General features: G+C 39.1%; 4 protein-coding genes and 1 pseudogene across 6 annotated transcripts in view; 2 read left to right on the top strand and 3 right to left on the bottom strand.

Moving 5' to 3' along the window:
- The window catches only part of LOC116398042 (remodeling and spacing factor 1-like), a 5466-nt gene extending 2721 nt beyond the window's left edge, over window positions 1-2745 (top strand). For both annotated transcript variants that reach the window (XM_031874036.1, XM_031874035.1), the window contains one exon: window positions 1-2745. This exon is cut by the window's left edge and continues 538 nt beyond it. The gene's annotated coding sequence lies outside the window, so the exon portion shown is untranslated.
- Window positions 2746-5298: 2553 nt separating this feature from the next.
- LOC116398083 (aquaporin-11-like) lies at window positions 5299-8203 on the bottom strand. Its single transcript, XM_031874108.1, has 3 exons — window positions 7507-8203; window positions 6524-6640; window positions 5299-6439 (listed from the first exon to the last, which is right to left on the bottom strand). The coding sequence occupies exons 1-3, from the start codon at window positions 8099-8101 to the stop codon at window positions 6324-6326; spliced, it is 828 nt and encodes a 275-aa protein (XP_031729968.1). The 5' UTR covers window positions 8102-8203; the 3' UTR covers window positions 5299-6323.
- LOC116398081 (glycerophosphodiester phosphodiesterase domain-containing protein 5-like) lies at window positions 7506-19959 on the top strand. 2 transcript variants are annotated; one of them, XM_031874106.1, is made up of 16 exons: window positions 7506-8092; window positions 10797-11003; window positions 11630-11733; window positions 12659-12752; window positions 13078-13137; window positions 13699-13797; window positions 13889-13982; window positions 14867-15012; window positions 15716-15798; window positions 16254-16404; window positions 17227-17451; window positions 17845-18002; window positions 18089-18236; window positions 18593-18675; window positions 18962-19041; window positions 19764-19959. In XM_031874106.1, the coding sequence occupies exons 2-16, from the start codon at window positions 10845-10847 to the stop codon at window positions 19943-19945; spliced, it is 1866 nt and encodes a 621-aa protein (XP_031729966.1). In that variant the 5' UTR covers window positions 7506-8092; window positions 10797-10844; the 3' UTR covers window positions 19946-19959. The 2 variants fall into 2 exon arrangements, with proteins under 2 accessions (XP_031729966.1, XP_031729965.1); XM_031874105.1 differs by lacking the exon at window positions 7506-8092 and adding an exon at window positions 9250-9361.
- Window positions 19830-23360, bottom strand: LOC116398082 (E3 ubiquitin-protein ligase TRIM21-like; annotated as a pseudogene).
- A 740-nt stretch (window positions 23361-24100) lies between these two features.
- vps26c (VPS26 endosomal protein sorting factor C) lies at window positions 24101-27839 on the bottom strand. Its single transcript, XM_031874142.1, has 8 exons — window positions 27452-27839; window positions 26473-26616; window positions 26221-26370; window positions 25903-25983; window positions 25634-25708; window positions 25109-25259; window positions 24876-25028; window positions 24101-24298 (listed from the first exon to the last, which is right to left on the bottom strand). The coding sequence occupies exons 1-8, from the start codon at window positions 27506-27508 to the stop codon at window positions 24216-24218; spliced, it is 894 nt and encodes a 297-aa protein (XP_031730002.1). The 5' UTR covers window positions 27509-27839; the 3' UTR covers window positions 24101-24215.
- Window positions 27840-27912: the final 73 nt, after the last annotated feature.

Raw genomic sequence — 27912 nt, 5'->3', positions numbered from 1 at the left:
AAAAAAAAAAAAAAAAAAAATGGTGTACTGTTTCCTTTTTTTGTGGTATTGTATTTTTATATTGCTTAACTTTATTATCCCCCCCCATCAACACCTCCTTATCGTCCTTTTTACGTGTGTGATCTGATCTGGACCTCGGGTCTCAGCAAAGACCTGGACCACCAGTCTGTCCCTGTGGGATTGTTCTACAACGAAGGCACCAAACAATCAACGCTCTTTTGTTTGTTAAGAATCCGTTCATCCTCCTCATCGTCGTCATCCAGCTCCACTGCCAAACCACCTCCCTCCTCTCGCATAATCACGTTTTTTATTTTTGGAAAATGGAATAGTTTAAAGTGTAGGAAGTGGTTAAAGAAGAAGCCTATTTGAATGCCAAACGACTATTTTAAAGATATTTTAAAAATAAGTCATTCCATAAATGATTTAAAGTTCGGGGCATCTATTTGAAGAACAACCTTGGTGGTACGTTTTATCCCTTAAAAGAATAGTTTTACATTTTGGGAAAAGTGATCATTTACTTGACTCCAGGCAGCAGCCAGTTAGCTTAGCTTAGCTACAAGGGGGCTTCTTTCTACTGGTCAAACAGGACCAGAGAACCAGGTTGTTTGCTCCTAGCTATCGTGACTATGCTATGCTAACAGTAGCTAGCTATGTCCAACATGTATAAAAACAGGAATGTGCTGTATTTTAAGCAATTTTTATTTTGTCACTCATTTTTACACAGCAGATGAGATATGTGTTAATCAAAGAGCTTTCGAGGTGACAGTCGGTGCGTTTTGTTACCTTTTGAGCAAACCGAGGCTAGCTGTCGTCGTCTCTCTCCCCCCCCCCCCCCCCCCCCCCGTTTCCAGTCTTTGTGCTAAGCTAAGCTACCCCGACTGCAAGCCAGAGCCTAATATTTAACGCTCGGATAATTTTTAATACATGAAAGCGGTATCTAACTCAAAATGTCCAACTATTGCATCAAGCTATTCTGTTATTCTGTGACTTTAAACATCATGTGTGAAAGCTTTAGATGACTCTTTGTTCTTGTCGAATAACTTTCTAGACTAAGAACTAGTCGACCAGCCTTCTTTTGTCAGCCCCCCCCATGTTTCGTTGACTGATAGAGTAGCTTTTGTATATTGTATACATATATAATTATTTTAACTATGTGCGCTGCCATCAGTATCAGTGGTGAACCCTCTGTTGAGTTTGTTTGGGTTAACAAACGCTCCTAATCTTGAGCTCTAGTCTAGTTTCCAGTTATTACGTTTATGTTAACTTTTGTGATTTTTATTTTTTAATATTGTATTATTTTTTTTGTATATCTCAAATGTAAAGTGTCTTATTTTTTATTTGTACTTTCCTTCATAGAAGGGTTCAAAAACCTGCAAAACCGCTTTTATTAACTAAGTTAACACTAAGCTCCAAAAACACTTTTCTCTTTGTCTCCCCCCCCTCCCCCTTTTCCCCCCTGGGATCTTCCCGTGTTTCTATTCACGTTCTCTATTTTCATAATCTTGAGTTAACTTTGGGTCCGGTTGCAGTAAACCAACAACTTTTTAAGACCTCAAATCAAGATTGTGCAAAATAACCAATTTAGTGGAATAACTTGTTTTTAAAGCGATAGTGCGGATGCAGTTTTTTGAATGAGGGAAAAATGGACGGAAAACAAACAAACCAATGACTTCACTGACCTCTGCTGGAACCAGTCTGTGTGTATATCTGTAGTTTTTTGGCTGTAATATATTTAGAGGCATTTTTTTAATCTTGGGGAAAAAATATATATTGGGCAATTCTTTTAGGATTGCATGAGTTTTTAATAGTTTTCTTTTGTAGGGGAAGTAATATTGGCACAACTGTTGTTTTTTTGTAACAAAAACCAGAAAACTTCGGCATGTTTTTAAGGATCTCCTGATTGCGTTAGAGCTGAAGGACTTGAGACGTAGACACCGCAGAATCTCATCGTTTTGCAGTGAAACTGCATCGGTAAGCATGCACTGACCTACTAAAGGCATGTTACAGAAGCTCGGGGGGGAAGAGAGGGAGAGAGAGAGGATTATCTGAGGAAATAATCTAGGACAGCTGAATCTGATTCAAGCGAGGAAATCAAGCCTGTTTGTAAAATATTTTGTAAATTAGTCTCAGCATGGTCTTCACAGAGGAAATAAACCACTATTTATCATACCGTTATAAAAACCCGGCGACGGCCAAGACTTCCACGTCAGAAAAACCTATATGTGCTGCTTTGCAGTGCACACAACTTTGGCTTCTACACACACACACACACACACATATTTAGCTTTTAGATTAGCTGGACAGAATATAGAAGAAAAACCCAATTCTACAAATGTAATATTAGAGGTATGTGTTCTGGTGGGTTGAGTCGAGAGTAAAGGAACGTGGGTGTCCGTGTGCTGTATGTAACCCTGTTTTAAATTCTCCACAGACGAGAAAACGTATTCTGTATCTCACGGTTATGAAATAACCTGTAGCGAGACCTGCGTAGAAGAGAGGAGCGAGATAAATAAAAGGCTGCGATGGGATTAAAGGAGGAAGTCGGTGCCAATGACTGAAGTGTTAAGTTTCCTATTTACCTCATGACGAATCTGGGAGGAAAGACACGCTGTCCACCGTGTATAGATGCTAGTAGACTGGTTGTTGGTGTTTTGTCTGCTCCTTACATTTTTTGTTAACTTTACTGTTATTTCATATGAATCTGATCTTGTACATTTGTCATAATAAAATGGGTTTCAAGCCTCACGTCATCCTGTTTTAGTGACTTTTAATGTGGAAATTATACTAAAACGGTGCTTTTTTTTTCATCCTCAAATACCATTAATACTTTAAATTAATCAGTGCAATGAATATTTTATTTTACAGATATTACATATTTTATGTGTTGGCAATGTATTCTTTGTCAATATATTTATTATTGTCCAAATTCAAATGGGCTGGCGGAGTTGACCTAGCTAAATGCTAATGGCGGCATGCTAACATGACACAATGACAAGACTATATATCACAATTTTAATATATTTATGTGTCCTTGGAATGAGACTGATATAATACTCTGTCCTCAAATAAAAAATAAAGTTTAAGAGGTATATTTACCATTAAGCTTACATTAGCAAATGTTAGCATCCTCACAATGTTATTACTTAAAGTATTCGCCACGAACTGACTTAACAGTAGACATTTAGTTTATTTTCACCATCTTAGTTTAGCATGCTAACATTTGCTAACGTCAGCATGCTAACATGTTCACAATGACGTTGCTATTTATTACTATCTTAATATAATATGTATTAATGTATCCTAGTACTGATAATGATACAAGTAAAAAACAATGTAAAAAAATGTTAGTGGGCTAACATTTGATATATATGATGGAATTTCTGCTTTTAATTAGCATTAAGTGCTAATGTCAGTGTGCTAACATGCTCACAATGCATCTAATTATCTAATTAATTACTATGTTAATACATATATATATATATATATATATCCAAGTACTGACAGTGATATTAATAAATATAAATGTTTGGCAGACATAAATATTTTGCTATTTTAGTGTAGCATGTTAGCATTCTAGCATTTGCTAGATGTGTCATGAGTTTAGCAGGTATTTGGTTGAATGGTTTATTGTTCTAGATCTTTTCATAGTGTTTGACAGTGAACAGAAGAAAGCTACAACTATGATATCTTTATAGAAACTTCTGAGTACTTGCAAGTTGTTTGTTTGTTTGTTTTTACCCACAGACGGCACAGAAGGCAGCAATAATCCTGGGGACAAACCAGCAGCAGATTAAAGAAAGAGTCGGTTTCAGCTGAAGAATGTCCAATCCAAACATCCCCTCTGGCTGCCTGTCAGTGGTGGAATGTAACTACATTTACTCTTAAGTACTGTACATCAGTGCACCTTCAAGGTACTTGTATTTAACTAAAGTATTTCCACTTTACACAACTTTATGTCCAGTGAAAGCCATGTATCTCCAGATGTGTTGATGCTGAATTTTTGTGATAAACTGAAGGATGAAGAGTTCCCTTATCTTACTTCTTAAATAAATAAACTCTTTAAAGCCTCTTGTCACAAAGTTGTTCTTTTTAGAGATACGTGGTTCTCACAGGACAGCGACGCTACAAACATATGATCTTATAGAATATGATGCATTGATGAAGATTAAACTAGTTTAAAAACATGCAACATGCACAATAATGCAGCAGTAATATTAATCCAGAAACATAAATAATAGTAAAACACTACTGCACAATAAGTACTTTTACTTTTCATTCTTTTGAGTACATTTAGCTGATAATACTTTCACTTAAATAAGGTTTCGAGTGCATGACTTGTACTTGTGGTGGAGTATTGTCACAGTGTGTTATTAGTACTTTTACTTTGGTAAAAGGATCTGAATACTTCCTGTCAGTAGAGGTGCTGATGCAGCAGCTCCCTTTGAAGTTTTCCTGTGGAGTCCGTTTCATGTTTTGTCTTCGAGGTGTTAAATGTTAACTGTGCTGCAGCGTTGAACAGATTTAGCTGAGTCAGAAGGAGAGAAGGAAAGGAGGGGAGGGCACAAAGGTCAGGTTGTGTAACAGATACCACGAAGGCCAAAGTACCAGGCGAACGCTCTGGAGGTGCACGGGTTTATGGGCTTTTTCTTTTTTGGGATTATCCAAATCTCTCTCGAGGACCACGAAGGAGACTTCTTTAATCCATGTTCTCTGGTTTTATTAAATAATAGATGATTGTTTCATTCAAAGCAAAATAATCATCCGTTTACAATAATACTCAGCGACATTTTAAATGACAGTGAACTGATAACAAATAGACGACCATTGTTCAGGTGTGTCCCAAATCCATAAAACAAACATTCTCAGCAGGTTCTTAGTGCTGTAATTAACTTGTACTTCACTTGAGTATTTCCATTTTCTTCTACTCTGCTACATTTCAGACACAAATATTGTACTTTTCACTCTACATTGTTTAGTTACTACCCAGATTAACAACACAAAATATAATCAATATATTATATCATGATTTACTTTAAAGTAGCATGTATAAAATATATAGAAATAAATACAAAATTAGCTAGTTTTACTAGCAGCAATATTCAAGTAATCCAATATTATAATATATGTATATATACAGTATATAACCCTTATTCTGAAATGGGCCATTCTGCAAAATTAGAAGTTTTACTTTCAGTACTTTAAACAAAACTCATTTTTGTATTGAGGACAAAACCATCTTTATAAAAACACAAGAAATAAAAACCATAGAATGTGTAACTTTTTAAAATAGATGTTTTATTTAAAATATTTCATATAACATATTACAAATTCACTTAAATTACAACACTATTTAAAGCGTGTTCTCTAAAAATATATTGTACATTTTGCCGTTTCTATTCCTATTTGAAATAATGATACAAGAAAGAAAAAGCATTATTATCATCATCCAGACGTTAGGTATTTAAAGTTGTGAATTAAGTTGTACTTGGTTCACAGAGAAATGGAAGTTTCTGCAGTTTTAAGAGAGACAGAAATGCAAATATTACACAAATATACGTTTAACTCTTCACCCATATTGGAGATAAACAGTAAAGTATCATCAGTCAAACATGATGCATGCAGGGAAACGTAAAGATTGAGCAGAAGTTTAAAGCTTTGGTCGTCAAAACTTTTCTTTTACTGATGTTTACAAGTCAAGTGTCCCAGAAACATTTTAGTTTAATCAGAGTTTAATGCTTTGACAACAAAATAAACCGACATTAAAATCAGACAAAACCACCTAACGTTATACTCCTTCACATCGAATTCACTTCAACTCAATGCCTTTCCTATTTAAAAGATTTAAAAAGAAGTGTTGATTAGTTGTAACGTCAGTTATTATCTCACACATAAACCTGAGTTTTATCACACATAGCTTGGTTCGTGTGTCGCTGTATTTATTTAGGAAGGTCACTTGGACATTGAGGAGATGAAAAAGTTAAATGCAGGGACAATAAAAGTGCTCATAAATCTTAATGTCAAACTTATCGGCCCATTAACCACATCAACCGCTTGAATTCTTTATTTTTCTCTGTGTGCACTTTGGTTAATTTATGTGCATTAAAAAGTTACAATATTTTTACATTTTGTACTTCCGTATGGTTGCAGTGAGTCACAGTTACGCAACACTTCTTCTAAAGTGATGTCCTTTTGACAGTATTTCATGTGTGAAATATTTGTGAAGAGCTGAACCCACTGATTCAATCAAAGCTTTGTTTTTAACCTCACAGGCCTCGTTGTGCTATAAAAGGCAATAAGATGTGCCGGTCCTCACGTCTCTGATGCTACCGTGTCTTCTTCTTCTTCTGTTTGTGGACAGCGGGGACGTCCGGCCCGATGGTGCTCTTACCAGAGAGGAAGGGGATGATCTTCTCAAACAGCAGGATGCAGCTCGCCACGCCTGAGAGGGACACATGAGGAAGACACAGACAATCAGGCAAAGATATTTAAAAAGGTACGATTCATAAACTTCTGCTCCGTATACCTAAGACGGGTCCCAGCCAGTAGACAAAGCAGTACTCCAGGTAGGTGTGGCCGCTGCAGGGGAACTGGACGGAGAAGGCCAGGACGGGGTTAAAGATGGCGCCGGAAATACTTCCACCTGCACAGGAGGAGATAAAAAAAACACAAAAACACACATAAAACAGTTGCACTCTTTCATCATGTTGTGTTGAAATACCCAGCACAGAAAAAAACACGTTATTTTACACGTCTGTTGTGTTTTCTTGATAATGTAGAAAGAAACTATGTAATTGTATTTATTTATGTATTTTCAGGGACAATGTACACTGATCAACAACACCGTAAGTGAGTTTTTAGTAATTTCAGAACTAATTACAAAGGAAAAGAGACCACATTAAAATGTAGGACATAATTATAGTGTAAAGCCTCGTTTGTGTTGGAATGATTAGTTGATTATTAGTTAACGCAATTTACAAAAAGTTAATTGGCAGCAATTTTGATGTTTTAATTCCCATAAAAATGCTTAAAAGTCCAGGTTCTCTCGGGATTATATGATAGTAAATCTAATTGCTATGTTTTGGACAAAACAAGCAATTTGAGAACCTTGTAATTTATCATTATTTACTTACTTTAAAAACCTTCAAGGACACACAATGACACATTTATCAATCATGAAAACCACTGTTACTTGCAGCCCTAGCATGTGTTATATGCTATTTATTTTACTTTTATTACATTGCATTTTCTGCATTACATTTTTTTATCTAATTTTATTCTATTTTAAAATCTTTATTTTATGGTCTTTTGTTGTATTTCTATTTGTTTTATTTTTAATTATTGTTATATTGACTTATTATAATTTTAATAATTACATATAATAATATATATTATATATTATTCTATTAGGGTCCAGTCCATGATGAGCTGAATCTGTTTTGGGTTTTCTTCTTCTCCGTTATAGTTCCAGTCTTGGGCGCAGGTAAACCACCAGGTAATCAAACACACCTGTGTAAACCATCGCGGTGACGACAGCGGCGATGAAGTGAGCGCGAAGTTTTTGGTCCAGTCTGTGCACGTGCATGGCGGCAGCTTGGACCGCGAAGGCGCAGCCCAGCTCGACGGCCGCGGCCTCCAGCAGAGTCCCGCCGAGGGGGTCGAAACACCGGAACCCGAACCTCTGGTGCCGGACGTGGACCTCGGAGAGACCGAGCGACCAAACGGCGGCGGCGAAAAGCTGCGCGGCGACCGCAGCGGCGAACTGGCAGGCGACGAGGACGGCGGCCGCTCCGACGCCGCTGGTCCCGCGGCAAACGGACTCCAGAGCCCCGCTGGGATTGCACGTGGCCCCGCGGAAAGTTGTCAGGTGAACGACCGTCACAACGTAGGTGAGGGTGAGGCCGACCGGCGGCCCCAGCTGGGCCGTCTCACCCAGCAGCTTGAGCTCGTGCGTGCAGCTGCAGAGCTGGAAGGTGGACGCGGCTTCCAGCAGGTAGATCCAGTAAACTCCCGGGAAAAGACACGCGGCGGCCGTCCGGCGGACCGCCTCGCTGAGCAGCACCGCGGCTCCCAACACCGCCAAAGAGACGTACAGGTCGGTCATACCTCCGGTTGTTTCACACCGAGCTCACGGTTCAATCCAACTTTCTTATAAACAACCTGTTCCTTTCGACTTCAAAGTTGCTCCACGCTGCGGAGAGCTGCGTCAAATCCGCGCGCTGTGAAACAGGAAGCAACGTGGTTACGCCTTCAAAACAAAACGTGAATCGCAGCGCCTACAGTTGTGGTAGAAGTACTCAAGATAGTTTACTTAAGTGAAAGTAGCAGTACCACAGTGTAGAAAATACACTATATATATATATATATATATATATATATATCCCCGGGCGCCTCTCATTGGCAGCCCACTGCTCCCTATATACAGGGATGGGTCAAATGCAGAGACAAATTTCCCACTTAAATGGATCTATATAGTATAATAAAATTAAACTATTTTATTTTGGCAGGAAACAGGATGTGCTGTTGTATATTTTGACGTGCGTTGTAGGAACTGTTGCCCCTTTATGCACAGAATCCTGCATGAAATAATAGTCTATTTTATGAAGATTAATAATCTAATATAATGTGTCCAGATTTAGTGATTTGCCTTAAATTTGCAGACCTCGATATTGCCCGTTCTGTTTAAATGTTTGTTTACATAAGAACATTTTAGCCAGCAGGGTTTTCCCAACATTGGCTATTTTTGTTTACCGAGCCTGAGTCTATTTAATTTACATTAGTATTAATGTCCTGCCTGCAAAACAAAATGTCCTTCTTTATAATAATAAAGTTATGTATTTTATTATAATAATCACTTTTCTCCCAGAATCCCCTGATGTTGGGGTGTTTTTGCATCATTGGGGCAACAGGTGGCGGTCGGTGATACAGAGGTATCTGGCATCAACAGGAGCTTGTGTGAAGCTGCGTAGAATTTACAGTATCTTCATTTCCGTGATAATTTTCAAAATAAAATGTTTTGTTGTCGTGGCATTTAGTTTGAATCTTACCATGTCAAATTGAATGACATATTGATTTAAAAATAATCACAAGTTAAGATAACATTAATACCAATGTGTTTTGTGTTTCCGATAAAATATCCGTAGAGTAAACCCCGTTATAATTCGCAATATAAACAAAGTCAAAATCGCGTGCTTTAATTGTGAAGGCCGTTAACATTTTGCCTTCCGGTACCCGTGTAAACTAACCAGAGTTAGCTTTACTTAACGTCCTCATCCTCCGAGCGGCTCTTTATCGGGTGACCGAGGACGACCAGCGCACTGCGGCTTCTTTTCTGTCGTTTGTCGACCCGGAGGATTACGTGGAGGTAGAATAACCGACGCTACACGTTGATATTATAATAATACGCGCTGACACCAGATATGATGGCGGTGCAGCTTCATGCATTAAGGTTAGCTGTAAACAATAGGTCCCGTTCTTTCTTTTACGTTGAGTGTGACACCAGACTTCATTATAATAACACTGACATTTAGGTTTTATCGTGCTTTGTGACCAAAGCGGATAGGTTATTATGTTTAATTTATGTTTTTATGAATGAGTCGGATCCAGACTTAAATTCGGCTCACATACTACACACAAATAAAGCCGCAAAATAAATAATAAATATATGTGAAATAAATATATATGTGAGGGAAATTGACCATCATAACGACAGGATGTTAATCTTAAATTATGTTCTGGTTATGACGATAACATAGAAAAGCGTTGGATTATTAAATAGACTTTTTGGCAAGTTTCAATTCAAGAGCACCTTCATTGCAAATTGTTACACAACTGGCAGCTTTGTTAGTCTCAGGCTGCAAACAGTCCTGTTGTGCATCAATAATGCAAGTACTTTCTTGGTTAAAGGTTAAAAACAAGTTATTTTTCGAAGTTTGTTGGTGTAAATCATGAGTTTATAATCTTACACAATAGGTGTAACCATGACAGACAGAGTAATAAAGTACCTCCACAGAAGTACTATACGGAAGATATAAAAGGCTTTACATGCTGATCAATACCTTATAGCATTTCTGCATACTTTATTTCATAATGATAGCATGTGTACGCATACTTATGAAAGTATAATTTCAATCCACACTAAAGGAGGATTACAACCAGCTGGACTTCCCTTTGTTCTCCAGCAAAGATAATAAACCTGAAACACACCGGAGTTGCACAACAGCGGTGGTATATGTGAAGAAACCTTTTAGGGTGAAGAATAAAACAATCTGAGGCTTCACTTATCTGGGAACTGCAGCGAGGAAGATATTTCTGTTGATTTCCTGCCCAAAGAAAGAAACTGTAACAATAGTCTCCAGTAACTGAGTTGTTCCTGCTGAGACGTTGGAGCTGCAGGCTTGTTATTGTAAGAAGTCTGAGAGTTAAAGAGGAGTTGGGATGGTTATGTTTCAAGTGTGCACAGGAATGTGAATATAACGGTGTCCTAATTCAAGCAAATGTACTTATTTATGACTTTTATTCTGTATCAAAGTGTCTCTGTGTTGAGTGTTTAGGGGTGGAAGAATTATTTTATTTTATAAATTGATGACAAAACTTCATATTTTATAAAATCTCGGTATGTTTTGTATGCAAAAAATATTCATTTGTAGTGAAATAAAAAGTACAATAATTCTCTTTGAGGTGGAGTAGAAATAGAAAGTAGAATGAGAAGAAAAATACTTAAGAGAAGTACAAGTACCTCAAATATGTACTCTGTTACATCCCCACACTGGATGTAAAGGTGTGTTTCGGTGTTTCAGGTGAGTTGAGCTCAGGATGTAAAGGTGTGTCTCGGTGTGTGTGATCCGATGGCCTCCACGCTGTCTCAGCTGCGCGGTCTTCGTGCTAAGCTGCTGCGGCGCTACGACCACCGGCCGCTGGTCTCGTGTCTGTCCGGTCTGTACGGCTGCCGGTGGAGACGCCACGAGAGGAGATGCACGCGGCCGGGAGACTGCTGCTGCAACAAGGTCAGAGGTCGAGACGCGCTGCGGTCACATGTGACCTCTGTATGGGACGCAGATATCGGGAAGAGAGTTTAAGATTACTGGGATGGTCAAAAGTCTTACCAAAATAAAAGTCTGGAGAACTTTACATGAAACCTGATTTTCCAGAGATTCAACATAAGAAGTTTATATTGAGTGTACCTCACTTTTACTGTTTTTAAGTAATGTTACTACAATGTAGATACTATTAATTATCCTGCCTTCGTACTTAAGAAAAGGTATTATCAACTAAATGTACTTTAAGTATAGAACTTAAAGGTACTCTGCTTTTTTTTTTTTAACTTTTTGCATCAGTTTAACGATCAATATCAGTTAAGTAAATGAATAAACAATGAAATACTTTTAAAAGCTCGTGTTGCTTCATTATTGAACTGATGTTGTAACGATACACTTTGAGACCAGAGCTTTATCTTTTTACAACCAAACAGCTTTATTGTTTAAATTCCTCTCTCTCCATAGAGCTCAAAGATCAGTCGTCTGGCTCAATGGAACCCAGGCAGTAAATAGAGGATTAAAGGGCAGCTTATTAAAGGGTAGTTTAAAGAAATAAATCAACTTGTGTTTCATGTTTTTGTGTCTGCTGTCGACAGCTGGAAGGTGTCAGCGTCACTCTGCTTGTGGTGACTTTCTGCTTAACGCTGGTGTTTCTATACTTCTGGGGACAAGCGAAGAACGACTACAATGACTTTGACTGGTGGGTTGTTGATGAGCGAATATTCAGGACATGTTGTACAACAACTGCACACGTAAACATCAGTGTGGGCGCATTAACTGCTGTATTAGCTGCTGGAGGTTCTCCTGGTCCTCCATTAACCCTCTGCTCTATACTTTATACTTTATTCTAACTCATACTGGCTCCAGATTTACAGTTTTCTCATTTAAAAAATATATATTTTATAAGCATTTGTTTCCTTCACAGACATCAAAAAAAGCAGTCCAATGTGTTTATAGATAATTATTCACAAATATTTATAAATTAAAAGAAGACATTACATTAAAATAAAATACATTTAACTAAAATAAAATAAATAGAAAAAATAAAATAATTAATAAAATAAATAAATAATTGAATTAAATTAATTAAATTAATTAAATAAAATAAATAAATAATCAAAATTATATATAAAAAGTTTTTTTGTTTTTTTGTTTCTGTACTAAAAAGTAAATTTCGTTCATACATTAATACACTGAAAGCTGAAACACCAAACCACATTACAAGAAGTGTGTTCCAACAACTTAAAAGTACAAAGTAGAAGATTTTAGTCTCTTTTCTCTGAAAGCCCTTTAAATAATGCACGAGTGTCTTCATATACAAATATTAGTTTCTGGGGAATTCAGGACCCAAAGTCAGTCCAATTTGTTCAACAGATTCATGTTTAAACTATATATATATATGTGTGTGTTTAAGACTAAAAACAGAATAAACCAGGTATAAATAAACTGGTTATTTGATTAAACATAATATCTGTAACTGCTGACAAGTGAGACAATTTTCAAAGAAATGATTTCTTTAAGAACAAGAAGTTAGCATATCTCTCTGCACAGGCTGTGTGTCTACTCTTATTGTTGGATCCTGATTTAAATCACTAACAGTCTGTTTTCTCTTGATGACTGAGCAGGTTTAACTTTGGGAACCTGGGCTTCTGGTTTCCTTGGTCAGTGGTGCTGCTGGTCATCGCTGCAGTCTTCTTCACCTACGTGACCGTACTCATGGTGAGGCTAATACTCAACACTGCTGTGGACGTATTTTAGACACCTGAAAGAATCTATATCAGTTTAAGTGAACGCTATATTTAGAATATCTTTACCTCTTTATCTTGCTGTCAGACAGAACTTTCTGAAACTGGAGCAGTTGTCTCTGCTCTCTTCAAAGACACCAGACTCCATTGACAAAAACAGTAATTTGACCTCGAAGATCTCAGGAGTTGCTGGTCTACTGCTGCCTCGATCAGTTAGTTTGCTTGTGCTTATGTTTCTACTACGACTTTGTACAGTTTATCACCCGTAACATTTATTATGTTTGTGTGTCTTATTGCAGCTGCTGGCTGTGTGTTTGCTGTCAGAGGGCCAGAAGCTTTACTTACACTGGAGTCACAAGGTAAATGCTATTGAATTAATGTTTTTAAGTATCGTGTCTGAGGAGAATACAGCACCAGCATGTTCATCACAGACACCATATTATCCACGTGTAGATAGTTATTGTGCTCATACTTTCATACAAAATGTTCCAGCGGTGGCATGTAACTGAGTACATTTACTCAAGTAATTCACTTAAAGGACCAGTGTGGAGGATTTGGTGCCATCTAGCGGTGAAGTTGCAGGTTGCAACCAACTGAAACTTCTGTGGAGAAGCGTGTAGAACTACTCCAATGATAGAATATATAACAGCAGAACAATCACACCGGTTTTATGCTTTAATACCTTTAACTACCTTTTACTTGAATACATTTTCAATGAATGACTTTTACTTGTAACAGAGTATTTCACAGTGTTGTATTAGTACTTTTACTGCTGCTTAACTAACCGCCAAATCACAGAAGCAAAGCGGACCTACATCACATATTTATACTACTCTAAAACAGATATGAAACCTTTTACATTTGTAGAACTTCATGACTGCAAACATTGGTGGATGGATGACACGTTTCCTTTTTGTCAGATTGGGATCCTGGTGAGTCTGACTTTCTCCATCGTGGCCACCGCCGTCTTATCTGACCTGTGGAGTAAAGAGTGGACGACTTTACTACTTTCCTTCCAGGTGACTCTCCTCTTCCTCTTCCGCCTCCGCCTCCTGCTCTCAGTGTGGTTCTCCTCCTGACACTAGGCTTTGTTTTGTGTCCTGACTCCAGGTAACTGCACCTTACCTACATGTGGGCGGAGTCTTACTGATGACGGCGCTGGCTTGGCCGATAGCGTTGCATTTCTTTCGCATGAGCAGCAGAGGTGAGGTGTACTTTGTGTCATTTAACTTGCAAAAGAAAAGCTGTGGTGATGCTGAATCAATTAACACTCTGTAGACTGCAAACAAAATTTGTGTCTAAAAGGAATAGTTTGACATTTTGGGATATATGTTTACTTTATTCACATATTTGCAGAGAGTTCGATGACAACATTGATGCCACTCTCGCGTCTGTACGCTAAATAAGAAACTGCGGACGGTTAGCTTAGCTTAGCACAAAGACACAGCTAGCCAGGTTCTGACTAAAGCTAATAAACTCAAGCTACCTGCACCTGTAAAGCTCAATAATTAACACGTTACATCTCCCTTAAGGAGAGACACAGCAGGCGCATAGGGGATTATTTTAAAATATATATCACCATGAAACTTCCCCAGTTGATTACTGACATTAAGAGGATTATTTTTTTGTATTACAAGTTTTCTGAAATGATATGTTTAAATATGCAAATGAGGCATTATCCAATGGTAACTTTTGGTGAATTTAGGAGAAATCTACAGATGTAAAAAGTAATCAGATAAACTGTTAAATGTGTATTTTTGAAGTTTTATTCCTACTAGTCTGATAGAAGTAATGATATGGAAGAAAAATAGAGGAAAATCTCCAAATTTAGCAGTGCAGGAAAAATTGTTTCTCAATGGGTACAAAAAATGTTAATCATTTCATCTAATTCTACGCACAAAAACGTATTTCCCAAAATGCTGAATTATTCCCGTAAGAATGAAAAAAGTTATAATGAACCAATATTTTTGAAGCAAACGAGAGTAACTTGAAATAAAACCGATCATCCCACCGTATCACAATAACATTACTTGGTTTTTAAAAATACATTAACATGTAACTCCACGTAATAAAGAGTCTGTGTTCCAGTGAGGCGGGGCCTGATCCTGGGGGTGTACCTGTCCATCCTGTCGGCCCTCTACCTGGTGCCCCTCGGTTTATATTCTCCTTGTATCAAAGAGGACGGGACCCTGGGCCCGGCACCGGCCCTCATCGGCCACAGAGGAGCTCCCATGGTGAGCAAAACTATACATACTGTATAAAATAGCAAGCTCAGCTAATTCCTTCTCTTGTTGTCTTTTTTTTGAGCCGGATCCAGTCCCCCAAACCAGATCAGGAGAGGAAAGAAAAGAGGAAATGACAATTTTTTTTGAATGTTTTTTCTAGAAGTTACAACCAGATGTGAACTCTAATATTTGCATAGTTCCCATTTTGTATTGCAGCTGCTGCTTTTCCTCGAGATGAACAAAGTTTTGTTTCATCCTGAATGAAGGTCGGAGCTGCAACTAACAATCATTTTCACTTTTGATTAATCTGCCAATTAAAAAAAAACGGCATTCACTACTCCACTGTGAGGCCTTCAGGTCGCGTGTGTTAGCTAAAGAAGTTAGATTTACTGTCACATATGACCAAGAAAAGCAGCAAATTCTCACATCTGAGAAGCTGAAAACCAGAGAATATATTGGGCCGTCCTATGCAGAGCTGTGTGATATTAAATATGTTCTAGGAATCTGTGTGTCTGGTGTTTTTTATACGGGAACCCTCCTCACATCCTTCCTCTCCCTGTGTTTGAAACACAAAGACGATGCATTCCCCCTTTTCTTTAACTGTTTCCTCTGCTAACTGAAAGAGTAATGTTCTCTACTACTGACTGTTGCTGCTCGTGATGTACCGATGGTCTAATTATTGATTGTTTATCGGCTGTAAATCCATTCGCAGCTGGCTCCAGAAAACACAGTGATGTCGTTTGAGAAGGCCGTGGAGGCCGGAAGTGAAGGTCTGGAGACGGACGTCACCATCAGGTCAGTCAGCAGATGGATGTTTATGGTGAATTTATGAATTTATAGGTTTGTTGTTTTCAATACTTTACTGGTTGTCAACAGGAAGACAGTTTTTGAAACGGGTCCAGTATTGATGGATCTTGTTGTCGCCACTGACAGACTCAGACTGTTATAAGTTTCTGAACATTACAGAAAGAATCCTACAGAGAAGTTGAACATTCTTCTTATCTTTCACTTGATCGGTCTGTTTGTTATTCTGTGTCTCACTCTGAAATCTTTCATCACATACACTTTGTTGAAATCATCTAAATATTCAGACATAATATTTGCTTTCTGCACCTTCAGCACAACAAACTCTCGACTCTTTAACGTACTACAATTCTACATTTTACTTTCTATTTGTACTCGGACTTCAGTAACATCGATATCAAATATACTGTTGGTGTCTCAATGCTGTCGTCATGTGCTGGTTGCAGTGTCGACGGGGTCCCGTTCCTGATGCATGACCACACGCTGAGACGGACCACCAACATCCGCCAGGTTTTCCCCAATCGGACGGACACGCCGGCGGCCATGTTCACGTGGGCCGAGCTGGAGGGCCTGAACGCCGGGGCCTGGTTCCTCTCCGTGAGTCACATCCAGTAGAAAATGTACCGCAGTACTTTATTGTACTGAGAAGTTATTTTCTCAGATGGTTATCCTCTATAACATATAAAAATACAGCCGTATAACAAAACAATGAGGCAGCTGTGACACACGTCTTATTAATTTGATGTTGCTTTAAAATTACTTCTCCTAGCCAAAGGTGTCTCATTTTGTTAAATGCCTCGCCTCCTCCGCTTGCGTCTCCTGTGGGCGGGACTAAGACGCGACCATAGACTGTATATAAGAAGTGGACGTAGTCGTCGTGACGGCACCCGTTTTGAAGCTTTGAGTGCGGCATTTTGGCCGTAAACTGCTGTGGTTGTGGTAGCGACTTGTCAATCAGCGTGTAGCCCCGCCCTAAAGCATACCCTGCTTTATGGTCTATTTGACACTAAATGGACCATAACTTACGAAATGAACAATGAAACTAGAGATTGAGACCATAAACTCATGTTTACAATGTTTACTGAGGTAATAAATCAAGAGAGAAGTAGAGTCATTTTCTCATAGACTTCTATACAACCAGAGGAGTCGCCCCCTGGTGGACACTAGAGAGAATGCAGCTTTAACACATGAAGCATTGACTTCACTATTCAGAATCGGAGGTTGCTGCCTGGACCAAAGTATTGATCGTCATCAACTGACACATTTATCAACAGCTGTGTGTACAGATGACATGTGGCATTTAATTCCTCATCACAACAACAACACGTACTACAACATCAGCTGTCCGATGAAGAACGCATTGACCTGCACGTTATGTCACCGTGTTGTTCATTAGGTATTGATGGTTGTCCCTTCCAGCACAATCCGTTCGGTACAGCTGGCTCTCTGGGAGCAGACGACCGACTGCAGGCAGCAGAGCAGACGGTCTGCAGCCTGCAGGCCTTCCTCCAGCTGGCAGCTCGGACAGACAAATGGGTGATCTTTGATCTCTACCGTCCGCCCAGAGGCCACCCGTACAGGGACACCTGGATCCAACGCACGCTGGACGTCGTCCAGAACGAGTCCTCCATTCACTCCTCGCAGGTGAGTACATCCAGAACGAGTCCTCCATTGTTGGCTCCAGGAGCCTTTACCATGAAGAGTAGTGGATTAGCCGTCTATCCTCCGTGTGTTACCATCACATTAACGTCACAGAGCTAAACATGTGTTTCTCAAAGACTCTTCTAACCATCTAGATAATCAAATGCACAATAAAGAAGAAAGATTTTTACACAAATAAAAGTACCTAATGATATAAAACAGTGATGAATGATCAGCTGAACCTTCAGCTCCTCACGGTTTTATGGAGCTTTATAGTGAGGTTCAGCTCATTGTTTATCTGTCTGCTCACAAATGTAAGATAATATAAAATAAATAGTAACTTTATTTATGTACCACTTTTAAGGTTACAAAGTGCTTTACACACTCATCCACCAGGTGCTGTGGCTGCCCTCAGACCTGCGTGCTCTGGTCCAGGACATCGATCCTGAGCTCCAGCAGACGTCGGGCAGTCGGCTCCCTCTAGAGGACCTCCAGAGCAACCACATCGTCACGCTCAACCTGCACTACAGCTCCATGTCCACTGAGCTCACCAGGTGTGTGAGTATTAAAGATGTCCCCCCCCCCCCCCCTCCCAGGTGTTTCATAACACATCATGACTCCTCTCCTCACCTGTGTGCAGTGAGTACGCTGCAGCGAACATCACCACCAACCTGTATGTGATCAGCCAGCCGTGGCTCTTCTCTCTGGCCTGGTGTGCTGGAGTCCAGTCGGTCACCACCAACGCTCCCCAGCTCCTCAGCAGCATGAGCTCGCCTCTCTTCCTCATGGTAACACGTCAGATACACACTGTGTACACTCACACAAGTACTGTACTTAAGTACACATTAAGGTACTTCCTCCAGGGCGGTAACGGCAAAATCTTCAATTCCGTTACAGGGTTTTTACTGATGATTCAGTAAATAATCTACATTAAATAACCATAAAGCCTATTTTTAGTCCTGTGTGAATTGTACTGAGTGTTTTTAACTTTAGTGCAAAATAAACAGTTTCAAGTGAAACTATAGAGAGAAATATATAAATATTTCCAGCTACACACTGACTATGTTAACATGCATGCACACAAATGCATGCTTATCAGATTAAGACAATAGTTTCTCTGTGACTTTATTTCTGTGTCTCTCAGAGTCCAGACGAGTACAACCTGATGTGGATTCTCACTGACCTGGTGTCCCTCGTGCTCATCTTCATCATCTTCATCTTTCACTGGTGAATCTGACAGTTAAAAACTACAAACACCACACTGAGAAAATACTGCAAGTAAAAGTCCTGCATTGAAAATCTTACTTCAGTTAAAGTATTAAAAATATATAAATGTCCCTGTGACTATAAATATATAAACATATATATGAGATGTAGTGGAGTAGAAGTATAAAGTAGCATGAAAAGAAAATAGTCCAGTAAATGTACATTCAACCGGTGATGAACAGTGAGCATGATTACAGGAACGGTCGTCTGATCTCAATAAGAAACTAAATGTTTCGTTTGTTCGTAGGTGGCGAGAGAGACGACTGGCTTTCTGCTCGAGCAGCAAAATCACGCTGGACAACGGCACTTACAGCAAGTTCAGAACAGGTAGATTACTCTGAAGAAAAGTACTTTGTTCTCATGACTTGCTGTACTTTTCATGACATACTATGATTTATCTTTTTATGATATACTGTACGAGTAGTTCATCTCATGCTATACTATGATCTTTCAGGTGATTTTTTTAATTTTTTTATGGCGGTATAGTATGTGATTCTTTTCATGACATTTAATAAAATACAATGACTTTATAAGTACTTTTTTCAATAAATACTACACTATGACTTTTTAAAAAACTTTTCTCTACGTACTATACTTTTTTATACATTTTCCAACATACTATGCAATGACTATTTTTATGACTTTATCGACATGCTACATACTGTGACTTACTATATGAACTATGCGATGACTTTATTCGTCGTACTAGGATACTATGAATTTTTCATGACGTTAATTATTTTACTATACTATGACTTTTAAATGGCTTTTTACAACATATTATACTTTGAGTTTTTTATAACTTTCTTTCTTTTAACTTTTAAACATACTATACAATTACCTTTTTATATCTATTTTCTACATACTATACTATGTCTTTCCTATGGGATTTATATATATATACACTATGGCTGTTCAGGACTTTTTCCAACACACTTTACTATGATTTGTTAATATCATTATTTGATATTCTATACCATGACTTCTTATCTAGACCTTCCTTGTTTTTCCGTGCTCTCCGTCAGTTAATCATGTTTCCTTGTGCTCAGACCTCCACCTCCCTGTCAGCTCTTCTGGATTCCCAATCTCCTGCCTGCCTGTTCACTCTCTCAGCCGTCAAACACAGCTCCCCGTTCTCATCTGTTCATCCACGAGATCAGCTCAGGAACAGTCTCCCTCCGTCTTGCCCGTCTGTCATTATCTCAATTCTGGAAACCAAGTTTTGCAATAAAGCTTTTAATCCGAGTCTGTGCTGAATTCTGGGTTCACCCAACACTGAACTTGAATTTAAGAAAAATGTATTTATTGTGCTCAGCATTGTGTCGAACAAAAGTCATAAAAGAGTCGACAAGTGTGTCAACAAAAGGTCATGAAAAAAGTCAGTATGTCGTCGAGAATCTCACAGCATCAAGTGGAAATACACAAATAAAGTATCTCTAAATTGTACTTGAATTCAGTACTTGACTAAATGTAAAACACAAAAGACAAATCCAGTTCACTTTATTCCGGCTATAAAACATTCTGCAGAGAGGATGACTGTATGAAATACTAATAACACAATACTAAACTTTAATTCTCTGGTCACAGCAGCTGAATATTTTATTAGATTTTGTTGATTCATTTTCTACAAATATGAATAGATAATTCATCTTTTACTGACCCCTAAAAACACACCAGACGGAGACCTCTTGATGCTTCTGTTCATTCAAAAATAATAGAAACTAAAACCCTTAAACACCTTTTTTTTTAAAACTAAAGAACAAGTGTTTCATGACTTTCTCCAATCATTTGAGCCAGCAATCATGATGTATTATATGTACAATAATCAGATATTAAACATTTTCATTTGGCACCCAGATATTTAAGGAATGTGCAAATGCTTCTTATTGCTGAGTGCATTGTTTTTGATGATTCAAGTCTTGAAGGCAGGTTATGCAGTTATTAGAATGAATTAGACCATCAGATAATATCAATCAGTGGCTTAATGTCTGTGTGTTGGAGTAGAAAGACATTTACAGACAAATGGAAAAAACCCATTGATCATAATGTGAAGAATCAATACAGTTTACACAGTAAATCACCAATAATATAGATTTGTTACATTAAATGAAAGAGTCTCTCTGTAGAAGATCAAGTGTTTGTTCTACTCAGTGTGATTGACAGGAGAGATGATCAGAGGAGCAGAGTTTTCACCACCATCATTAAAACATGGATTAAAGTATGGGTAGAGATTCTCAGTGAAGCTGCAGCCAGTAAAGGAGTAGATAAGAGCTGCAGACTTAACATCATGAAAGGAGACCAGACCCTCCTCATAATCCACAAACACCCCCACCTTCTCAGGCTGACACTTCAGAGAGAGAAGGACTCTTGGATCAGCAAGAGCTTTGTAATCATTCTCATTCCTCAAACATATCGTCCAGTAACCTTTCTGAGGAGTCAGTGTGATGTTTCCCTTCCTGTTGATCGACTCTCTGGACACTCCTAAAATCCACTCAGTCTTCCCTTCAACCTGAACCTCGTAGTAAAATCTTCCTGAAGAGAAACTCTGCTTTGCTAAGACACACACACAAGAATCAAATCTCTCTGGATTGTTTGGGAGATCCTTCCATACATCACCAGTTTTAACTTGTTTTCCATCATCAGACAGGATGAGCCAGGGATTTGCTGTATCAGGATCAAGTGTCACATCCACTGCAGACTGCTGGACCCTCTTCAGCTCGGCCTCAGTGAGCAGCTTCTTCATCTGTTCACTGAGCGTCTCCTCCAGCTGGTTCACAGCTCTCCTCACAGTCCCCTCATGTGGTGGACTGACTCTGACTCCTGTCCAGTCCTTGGTGGGTGGAGCAGTGTTCAGGGTCCTGATGCTCTGGAGGAGGTGGAGGTGGTCTTCAGAGCGTGAGAGCTGCTCCACCTCAGTGCTTCTCTTCTTCAGCTCAGAGATTTCCTGTTCCAGCTCTTTGATGAAGCCTTCAGCCTGTTTCTCTGTCTTTCTCTGCTTCTCTTTGATCGTGTTGATGAGCTTGGCCTGGCTTCTCTCAACAGACTCCTTCAGAGCGGTGAAGACCTGAACACCATCTGCTATCTCTCTGTCTGCATCTTCCTCACTGAGCTCCACTGAGTGTTTGATCTCCTGAATCTTCACTCGTCTCTTCTGGATCATCTGCTGGATTTCAGCCTCAGTCTTCCCCAGCTCGGCCTTCTTTCCTTCATATTCTTCTTCCAGAGGAACAACATCATGTGTCTTGTGGTCTGAATAAGTGCAGAGCATGCAGACACACATCTGGTCGGTCTTACAGAACAGCTCCAGATGTTTATCGTGCTTCGTACACATCCTGGCTTCCAGGTTCTCCACAGGGTCGATCAGCTGATGTCTTTTCAGACCTGATCTTGTCAGATGAGGCTCCAGGTGAGTCTCACAGTAGGAGTCCAGACACACCAGGCAGGACTTCAGGGCCTTCAGTTTGGTTCCAGTGCAGACGTCACAGGGAACTTCTCCTGGTTTGGCAGCTTGTTGCTCTGAGCTGCTGCTGCTGGCTTTCTGTTGAGCTGACTGTGTGAACTGAGCAGCCATCTCAGAGATGAAGTATTGACCCGCAGCTCAGGTCTAGAGTTGAACACCTCTTTACAGTTTGGACACTGAGTCTGGACACTAACGTTCCAGTGTTTTACAGAAGTTGTGTCCACATGGTATGAGGACTGGATCAGTGAACACATCCAGACAGATGGAGCACAGAAACTGATCTTCAGTCAGCAGACAGCTGGCAGCAGACATATCTACACTCTGAGGACAACAAGAGTGAGAAAACAAACTGTTATCACATCTTCAGCAGCAGCAACAGTGTGTGTCAGGTATTGTGTGTCTCTGTGTGTCATCATGGTAGAATGTGTCCTGGAGACGCCTACTGTAGAGGAACATTACAGAAGAGGGTTTGAGTACTTTAGAAAGGTGCTCACTAAATAGAATTTAAACACAGAGTGATCCTCCATCACTGTCACATCACATATTAAATAATAATACTGCTACCCTGCTGCTTATATATTATTAGAGTGAATTTATATCATTTGTAAGGAGCCTAAACATTTTTAATTACACTTTTACATTGAACACATTACTATTTACTGACATATTTGGACCTCAGTTTGAGTTTGAGTTGAACTTCCTGTCTGAGTCGAGCTGAAGTGTTTGAGTTGAAACACAGTAAATATTATCAGCTGAACTTCCTCACAAACACAAACAGGAACTACAGAGACAGTGACCTTTAGAGGAAAGGCTTTACAGTTCAAGGATATTTACTAAAGTACAGAACAGTTATGTGAGTTATAAAACATCAATGTTGTTCCTCCATCATCGATAAATACATCCACACATTAAATCAGATGCTGTTCTCTGTGTTTGGACAATCCAAAGGGAGCAGCAGCTAGGCTAGTTAGCTTATCTGCTGCTACTTTGTTCTGGATCCTGGTTTGAACTCACTTTACACCAAATGTTGAGTTTCTCTGTAGAACAGTGAACTCACCAGAGTTTGTGAGACTCTGTTGTTGAGAAGAAGCTGCAGGATTCAGTTGAATGTTTCTTTAGAGAGAAACAGAGAGACTTGTCTGGACTGCAGCTCTGCTGTCGCTCAGACTAACTTTCACTTTCACTTCAGGAGAAGTGAGTCTGCAGCTCTCCTCTTTCAGAGTGGCTCCTCCTCTCAGTGAAGCAGCTTTTACTGCCTCTTTCAGGAATAACTTGACATTCAAATAACACGAGTTTGACTTTTTCCTTCTTATTCCTTTATTTCTTTGTGTTTTAAACATTAAATCTGAAATACTGTGTGTTTTTATTTACACATTTTAAAGGTTTGTGTGTATTTTTGTAAACATCCTATTGCTGCTGTCTTGGCTAGATTAACTCTTGATGAGATTTACCTGGTCAAATACAGGTATGAATAAAAGAACAATAATAATGAAATAGTATTACAATAAAGTATACAGCAGCCAAAAGAACAAACAAGTACAAGCAGACAACATAACAGAAGAGGTCAGTGTAAGATGTTCTATAGTATGTCACAAAAAAGTTCATAAAAAAATCACAAAAAAAGTCAAAAAAGTCCTTCAGAGATTACGCCACAAAAAAGTCAGAATAACATCTCACACAAAAAACTCATCAAATAATGACATCATAAATAATGTCATAGTATAGTGTTTGAAGAGGCTTGTACTGTAAGTGGACCTTGAGCTGCAGTTGTTTTTTATCAAACTGCCTCAATATAGGAATAATATTAATAACTCTGGATAATGACACTGTTCACTATGGTCTGCAAAAAACAGAAACTTTCAATGATATACTTTCAAAAATGTGACATTTATTATAACTTGAAAAAAATAACAAAAGGAATCCTTTTTTTACACTTTTGGTCACAATTATTAATGACAGAACATTGTGTTTTCTTTAAAGTCAGATAATTATCATTATTAGAGAAGCTGTGTGTAGGGACCATTAAAGAGCTCCTGTGACGTCAGACTCTGCACAGCTTCAGTGGGAAGTTCTCTGTGATCAGGTGATCATCATGAAGCACGATGACGACGTTCACTTCAAACTCTGAAAAGGAAACAAAGAAACAAAAAGTCACAAAAAGTCACAAGAAAAGTCACAAAAGGCCTGACGATGACCTCACAGAGAACATTGTATAGTATGTAAAACAATGATTTTAAGTTTATAAAAACTATTCCTTTACAGATTACGCCACACATCTTCGTCACGTGACTGTTGGTCTTAACCGAGTCAATCATGACTTCTTAGTTACACTGAAGAGCTCAGAATTTAATGTTTTTACAGAATCTGTTTAGAGTGAACGGTTTATATGAGGCAACATTTTAAATGAGACATGTAGAATAAAATGTTCTGATGAAATATCCCAATATTAAACTTATAGTCTCAGTTGTGTTTCTGATGAAAGCGTTCGTCACACACGATGTGTTCAAGGACCGTCGGAAAGATGAAAATATGACGATGACAGTTTTTCCAGCTTCTGGCTTTGAGAACCGGTGTAGATTTCATGAGTTCTTAAAAACAACAACATGCTTTTCCATCACGCCGGTGGGTTTTGGGGTTCAGAGGGTTAACCAGTGGAACCAGTGGCCCAGAGACTAACAGCAGACTTGGAGGCGTCACTGACCCACTTTGAAGTTGGTGGTCTCCAGTGTGGGGCAGGTGAATAGCCGGGGGAACACCATGTAGATGGGGATCGGGAGGCCGTGGCAGACGTCGCCTTCAGCTATCTGGATGTTCTGGATCTCTGTGGCGTCTCTGGCGTAACCTTCAGCACAACCTGAACACACAGCGGACATTTAGAAAGAAAACAAAACAACAACAGAAGTCCAATCATGTCACAACACGGCGTGAACTCACCGCAGGTTTCTACTCTCACAAGCTGCAGCTCGATGCTCTTTATGGGGACCTCTGAGTTCTCCACCATCACCTCTCCGGTCAGCGGCTGGCTGATCACACAGTTGGTGGCGTCTAAGTTGCCTCGGACTAGAAACTTTGGCAGTAAACTTCTCTGAAAGGCAGAAAGAAAGTTAATCGTCTCAGTGCAGATGTTAAAAAGGAATAGTTCACCATAAAACCATATCAATTATATAAAGTACTCATCTTCTCTGGGCTCTTTATGGAACCAGAGAAAGTTTGAATAGAGTGCCACGAAAATTAAAGCGTCCGAAAGACAGCAAACTGTTTTATATATAACATCTGCAAAACTCTTATTTTTCCTAGCCTATAAATGAATGAAATCAACAGCCCCAGCAAGCGTTAATGTCGAGTCCTGAAATAAGAAACGTTGTGTGCAACCATGAAGAGCGTAAGGATGTATTCAGCTTAGATTTCCTTTGAGTAAAAAAACGAAATGAGGAAATAAAATGAGGTCACTTTTCTCACCTCGCGGGTGTTCTGCAGGGTTGCTGGAGTGATGGTGAAGTTGACCGGAGTGGGAACAACTTTAGCTTGCTGAGGCTGGAAATCAAACAGAGCAACAAGTTAGCTCAACGTGGCTAACATCTCATCAAGGGGCGATAGTTAATAGTGATCGACAGGAAGACACATATGAGATGTGACAAACTAAAGAGTAGAAATATACAAATACAAAAAGCTTTAAACGGTCTTGTTTGAATCTTCACGGTAGTTTAAATGAAATGCGTCTCACTCGCCTGACTGTGAACGATGAACTCACAGTTCCTGCTCAGGTCTTTGGCCAGCAGGGGGCGCTTCATGTCACAGCGGAGGGAGTACTGAGGAGAAACACAAGGAATGTACCACAACTATTTCAATCAGATAGCTGCTGGAGCTGGACGATGCTACGCTATGATTGGCTAGTCTGCATTTTAGAGGCGGGACTTAGCAAAGGGTCAATTTGCCCGTTATAATATATTTTCTAATATGAGAGTGTATGAATCCATCGCTTCACTGCCGTTTCCTCAAACTCTGGTAGAATACGGTGGTAGAGAACCCGTGTGTTCCTCGCTCACCTGAATGTTGACGAAGACTCCGTGGTACGTCTCGTACAGAACTTTGTTTCCTTTGGTGTTCAGAGGGAACTCAAAGGGGATCTCAGTCTTTCCTCCCGGGATCTTTCCTGCTTTGGCCACCTCGATGGTACTGCTGATCAGCTGGATGGGCTGAGAACACACCAGGTCTGATCAATGGTACAGTACGACATCTCAGGAGTACTTCCTACTGTACTACATCTCAGAGGTACTTTTTACTGTACTGTATTTCACCTTGACGGAGTTGTAGAAAGCCTCGAAGACGCCGACGCTCTTGGAGCTCAGCTGCAGGTTCACCAGCCCCTCCATGTTCAGAGAGATGCCGTGATGCTGCAGCACCTCCTTACACACCAGCAGGACGACGCCGGCCACCGCCTCCTGCAAACACACCAGCTCTGCTGTGAAGGAAACTACCGACGACACTATAATATAATAAACTATAAATAATAAACTCTGATGCAGCATTTCACTGCATGAAATCTTATTGCGTCCAGACAAACACCAGCATCTGTACCGGTGTTACACCAAATTATGTCACCATCACATCTCTCATACACATATTGTAAACAAACAATTGAGCTACAGCTCCTTTCTAGCTCTAATTAATAAAAATATTAGTTTAATTACAATAAAAGCAGAAAAAGTTGCACTTATAGAAGTATAAGTAAATGTATAAATACATCTAAAGCTGTCTAATAAATGCAATGGAGTAAAACTACAATATTTATATTCAATATTATTAAGTATAAAATATAAAGTAGTTAAAATAGTAGAGTATAAAATAGCATAAAATGGAAAATACTCAAGCAAAGTACAAGTACCTTTAAAATAAAATAAAAGTAAATGTAGTGACATTTATATTTTAAATACATGAAATATAAATTAATATTAATATGAATAATTAGAATGTATATTTAAATAATATGAAATATACATTTATATTTATACATTTAAATTACACAGTAAATGTATTTAGTTAAATTCACACATCGTAGTCAGCTGTTGGTCACGTGCTGAATCAGCTGTTGGTCACGTGCGGACAGGAAGCCGCCTCCTTCTTCCTAGCTAACTATCAAGCTAACTGTTTCTTAATAGAATACAAGTCTTTAACTTTACGTTAAAGACCACGACAGTGACGTAAAATAAACAGCTGATAGAAGCAGCTTGTTAGCTAACCAAGCTAAATAAGCTAGCTGTGGTTAACGTCACTTACCCCTTCATGGTAAACTTTGTTCGCTCTTTTCAGCCTAATATCCAGAGTGACGCTCATCTCGGATCATCACACGTCACGCGGACATGTAGAAGAACTTTCCCGGGCTATGAATAGCCGATAAAAACAGAGAAATAACGGGTTTTAACTAGAATATCGTTCACTCGACTGGTGTGTGTTCCGCTCGGCAGCAACGACAGTACGACTTCCGGGTTCAATTCTTCAGAATAAAAGCGGCATTTTTTGCAGAAAAGGCTTCCTTGGGTTAAATCCTTCAAAGTAAAAGCGCCAAACAAACACAAAACAATATTGATGGTGTCAAGTACTAATACCACATTGTAATACAATAACAGAGTAATTATACAATGATTGTAAAATTATATATATTAATTTAATTAATAAAAATGTAAGTGCAAAATTCATGCTTTGTTCCTACAACTTGTATTTATTTTATCTGTAAAAGG

This window comes from Anarrhichthys ocellatus, unplaced genomic scaffold (genome assembly GCF_004355925.1).
Source record: "Anarrhichthys ocellatus isolate YVR2014 unplaced genomic scaffold, GSC_Weel_1.0 scaffold78, whole genome shotgun sequence".
Taxonomy (NCBI): domain Eukaryota; kingdom Metazoa; phylum Chordata; class Actinopteri; order Perciformes; family Anarhichadidae; genus Anarrhichthys; species Anarrhichthys ocellatus.
This window is presented reverse-complemented; position numbering and strand designations above follow the sequence as displayed.

Coding starts and splice junctions, on each gene's coding strand:
- vps26c (XM_031874142.1), bottom strand. CDS start 27,508: ATGAGCGTCACTCTGGATATTAGGCTGAAAAGAGCGAACAAAGTTTAC. Junction 26,371..26,472: donor CTTTCTACAACTCCGTCAAG/GTGAAATACAGT, acceptor GTGTGTTCTCAG/CCCATCCAGCTGATCAGCAG. Junction 25,260..25,633: donor CCCTGCAGAACACCCGCGAG/GTGAGAAAAGTG, acceptor TCTGCCTTTCAG/AGAAGTTTACTGCCAAAGTT.
- LOC116398083 (XM_031874108.1), bottom strand. CDS start 8,101: ATGACCGACCTGTACGTCTCTTTGGCGGTGTTGGGAGCCGCGGTGCTG. Junction 6,641..7,506: donor CACCGCGATGGTTTACACAG/GTGTGTTTGATT, acceptor CCTCCTGTGCAG/GTGGAAGTATTTCCGGCGCC. Junction 6,440..6,523: donor CTGGCTGGGACCCGTCTTAG/GTATACGGAGCA, acceptor TGTCCCTCTCAG/GCGTGGCGAGCTGCATCCTG.
- LOC116398081 (XM_031874106.1), top strand. CDS start 10,845: ATGGCCTCCACGCTGTCTCAGCTGCGCGGTCTTCGTGCTAAGCTGCTG. Junction 11,734..12,658: donor GACTACAATGACTTTGACTG/GTGGGTTGTTGA, acceptor ATGACTGAGCAG/GTTTAACTTTGGGAACCTGG. Junction 13,983..14,866: donor CTTTCGCATGAGCAGCAGAG/GTGAGGTGTACT, acceptor TCTGTGTTCCAG/TGAGGCGGGGCCTGATCCTG.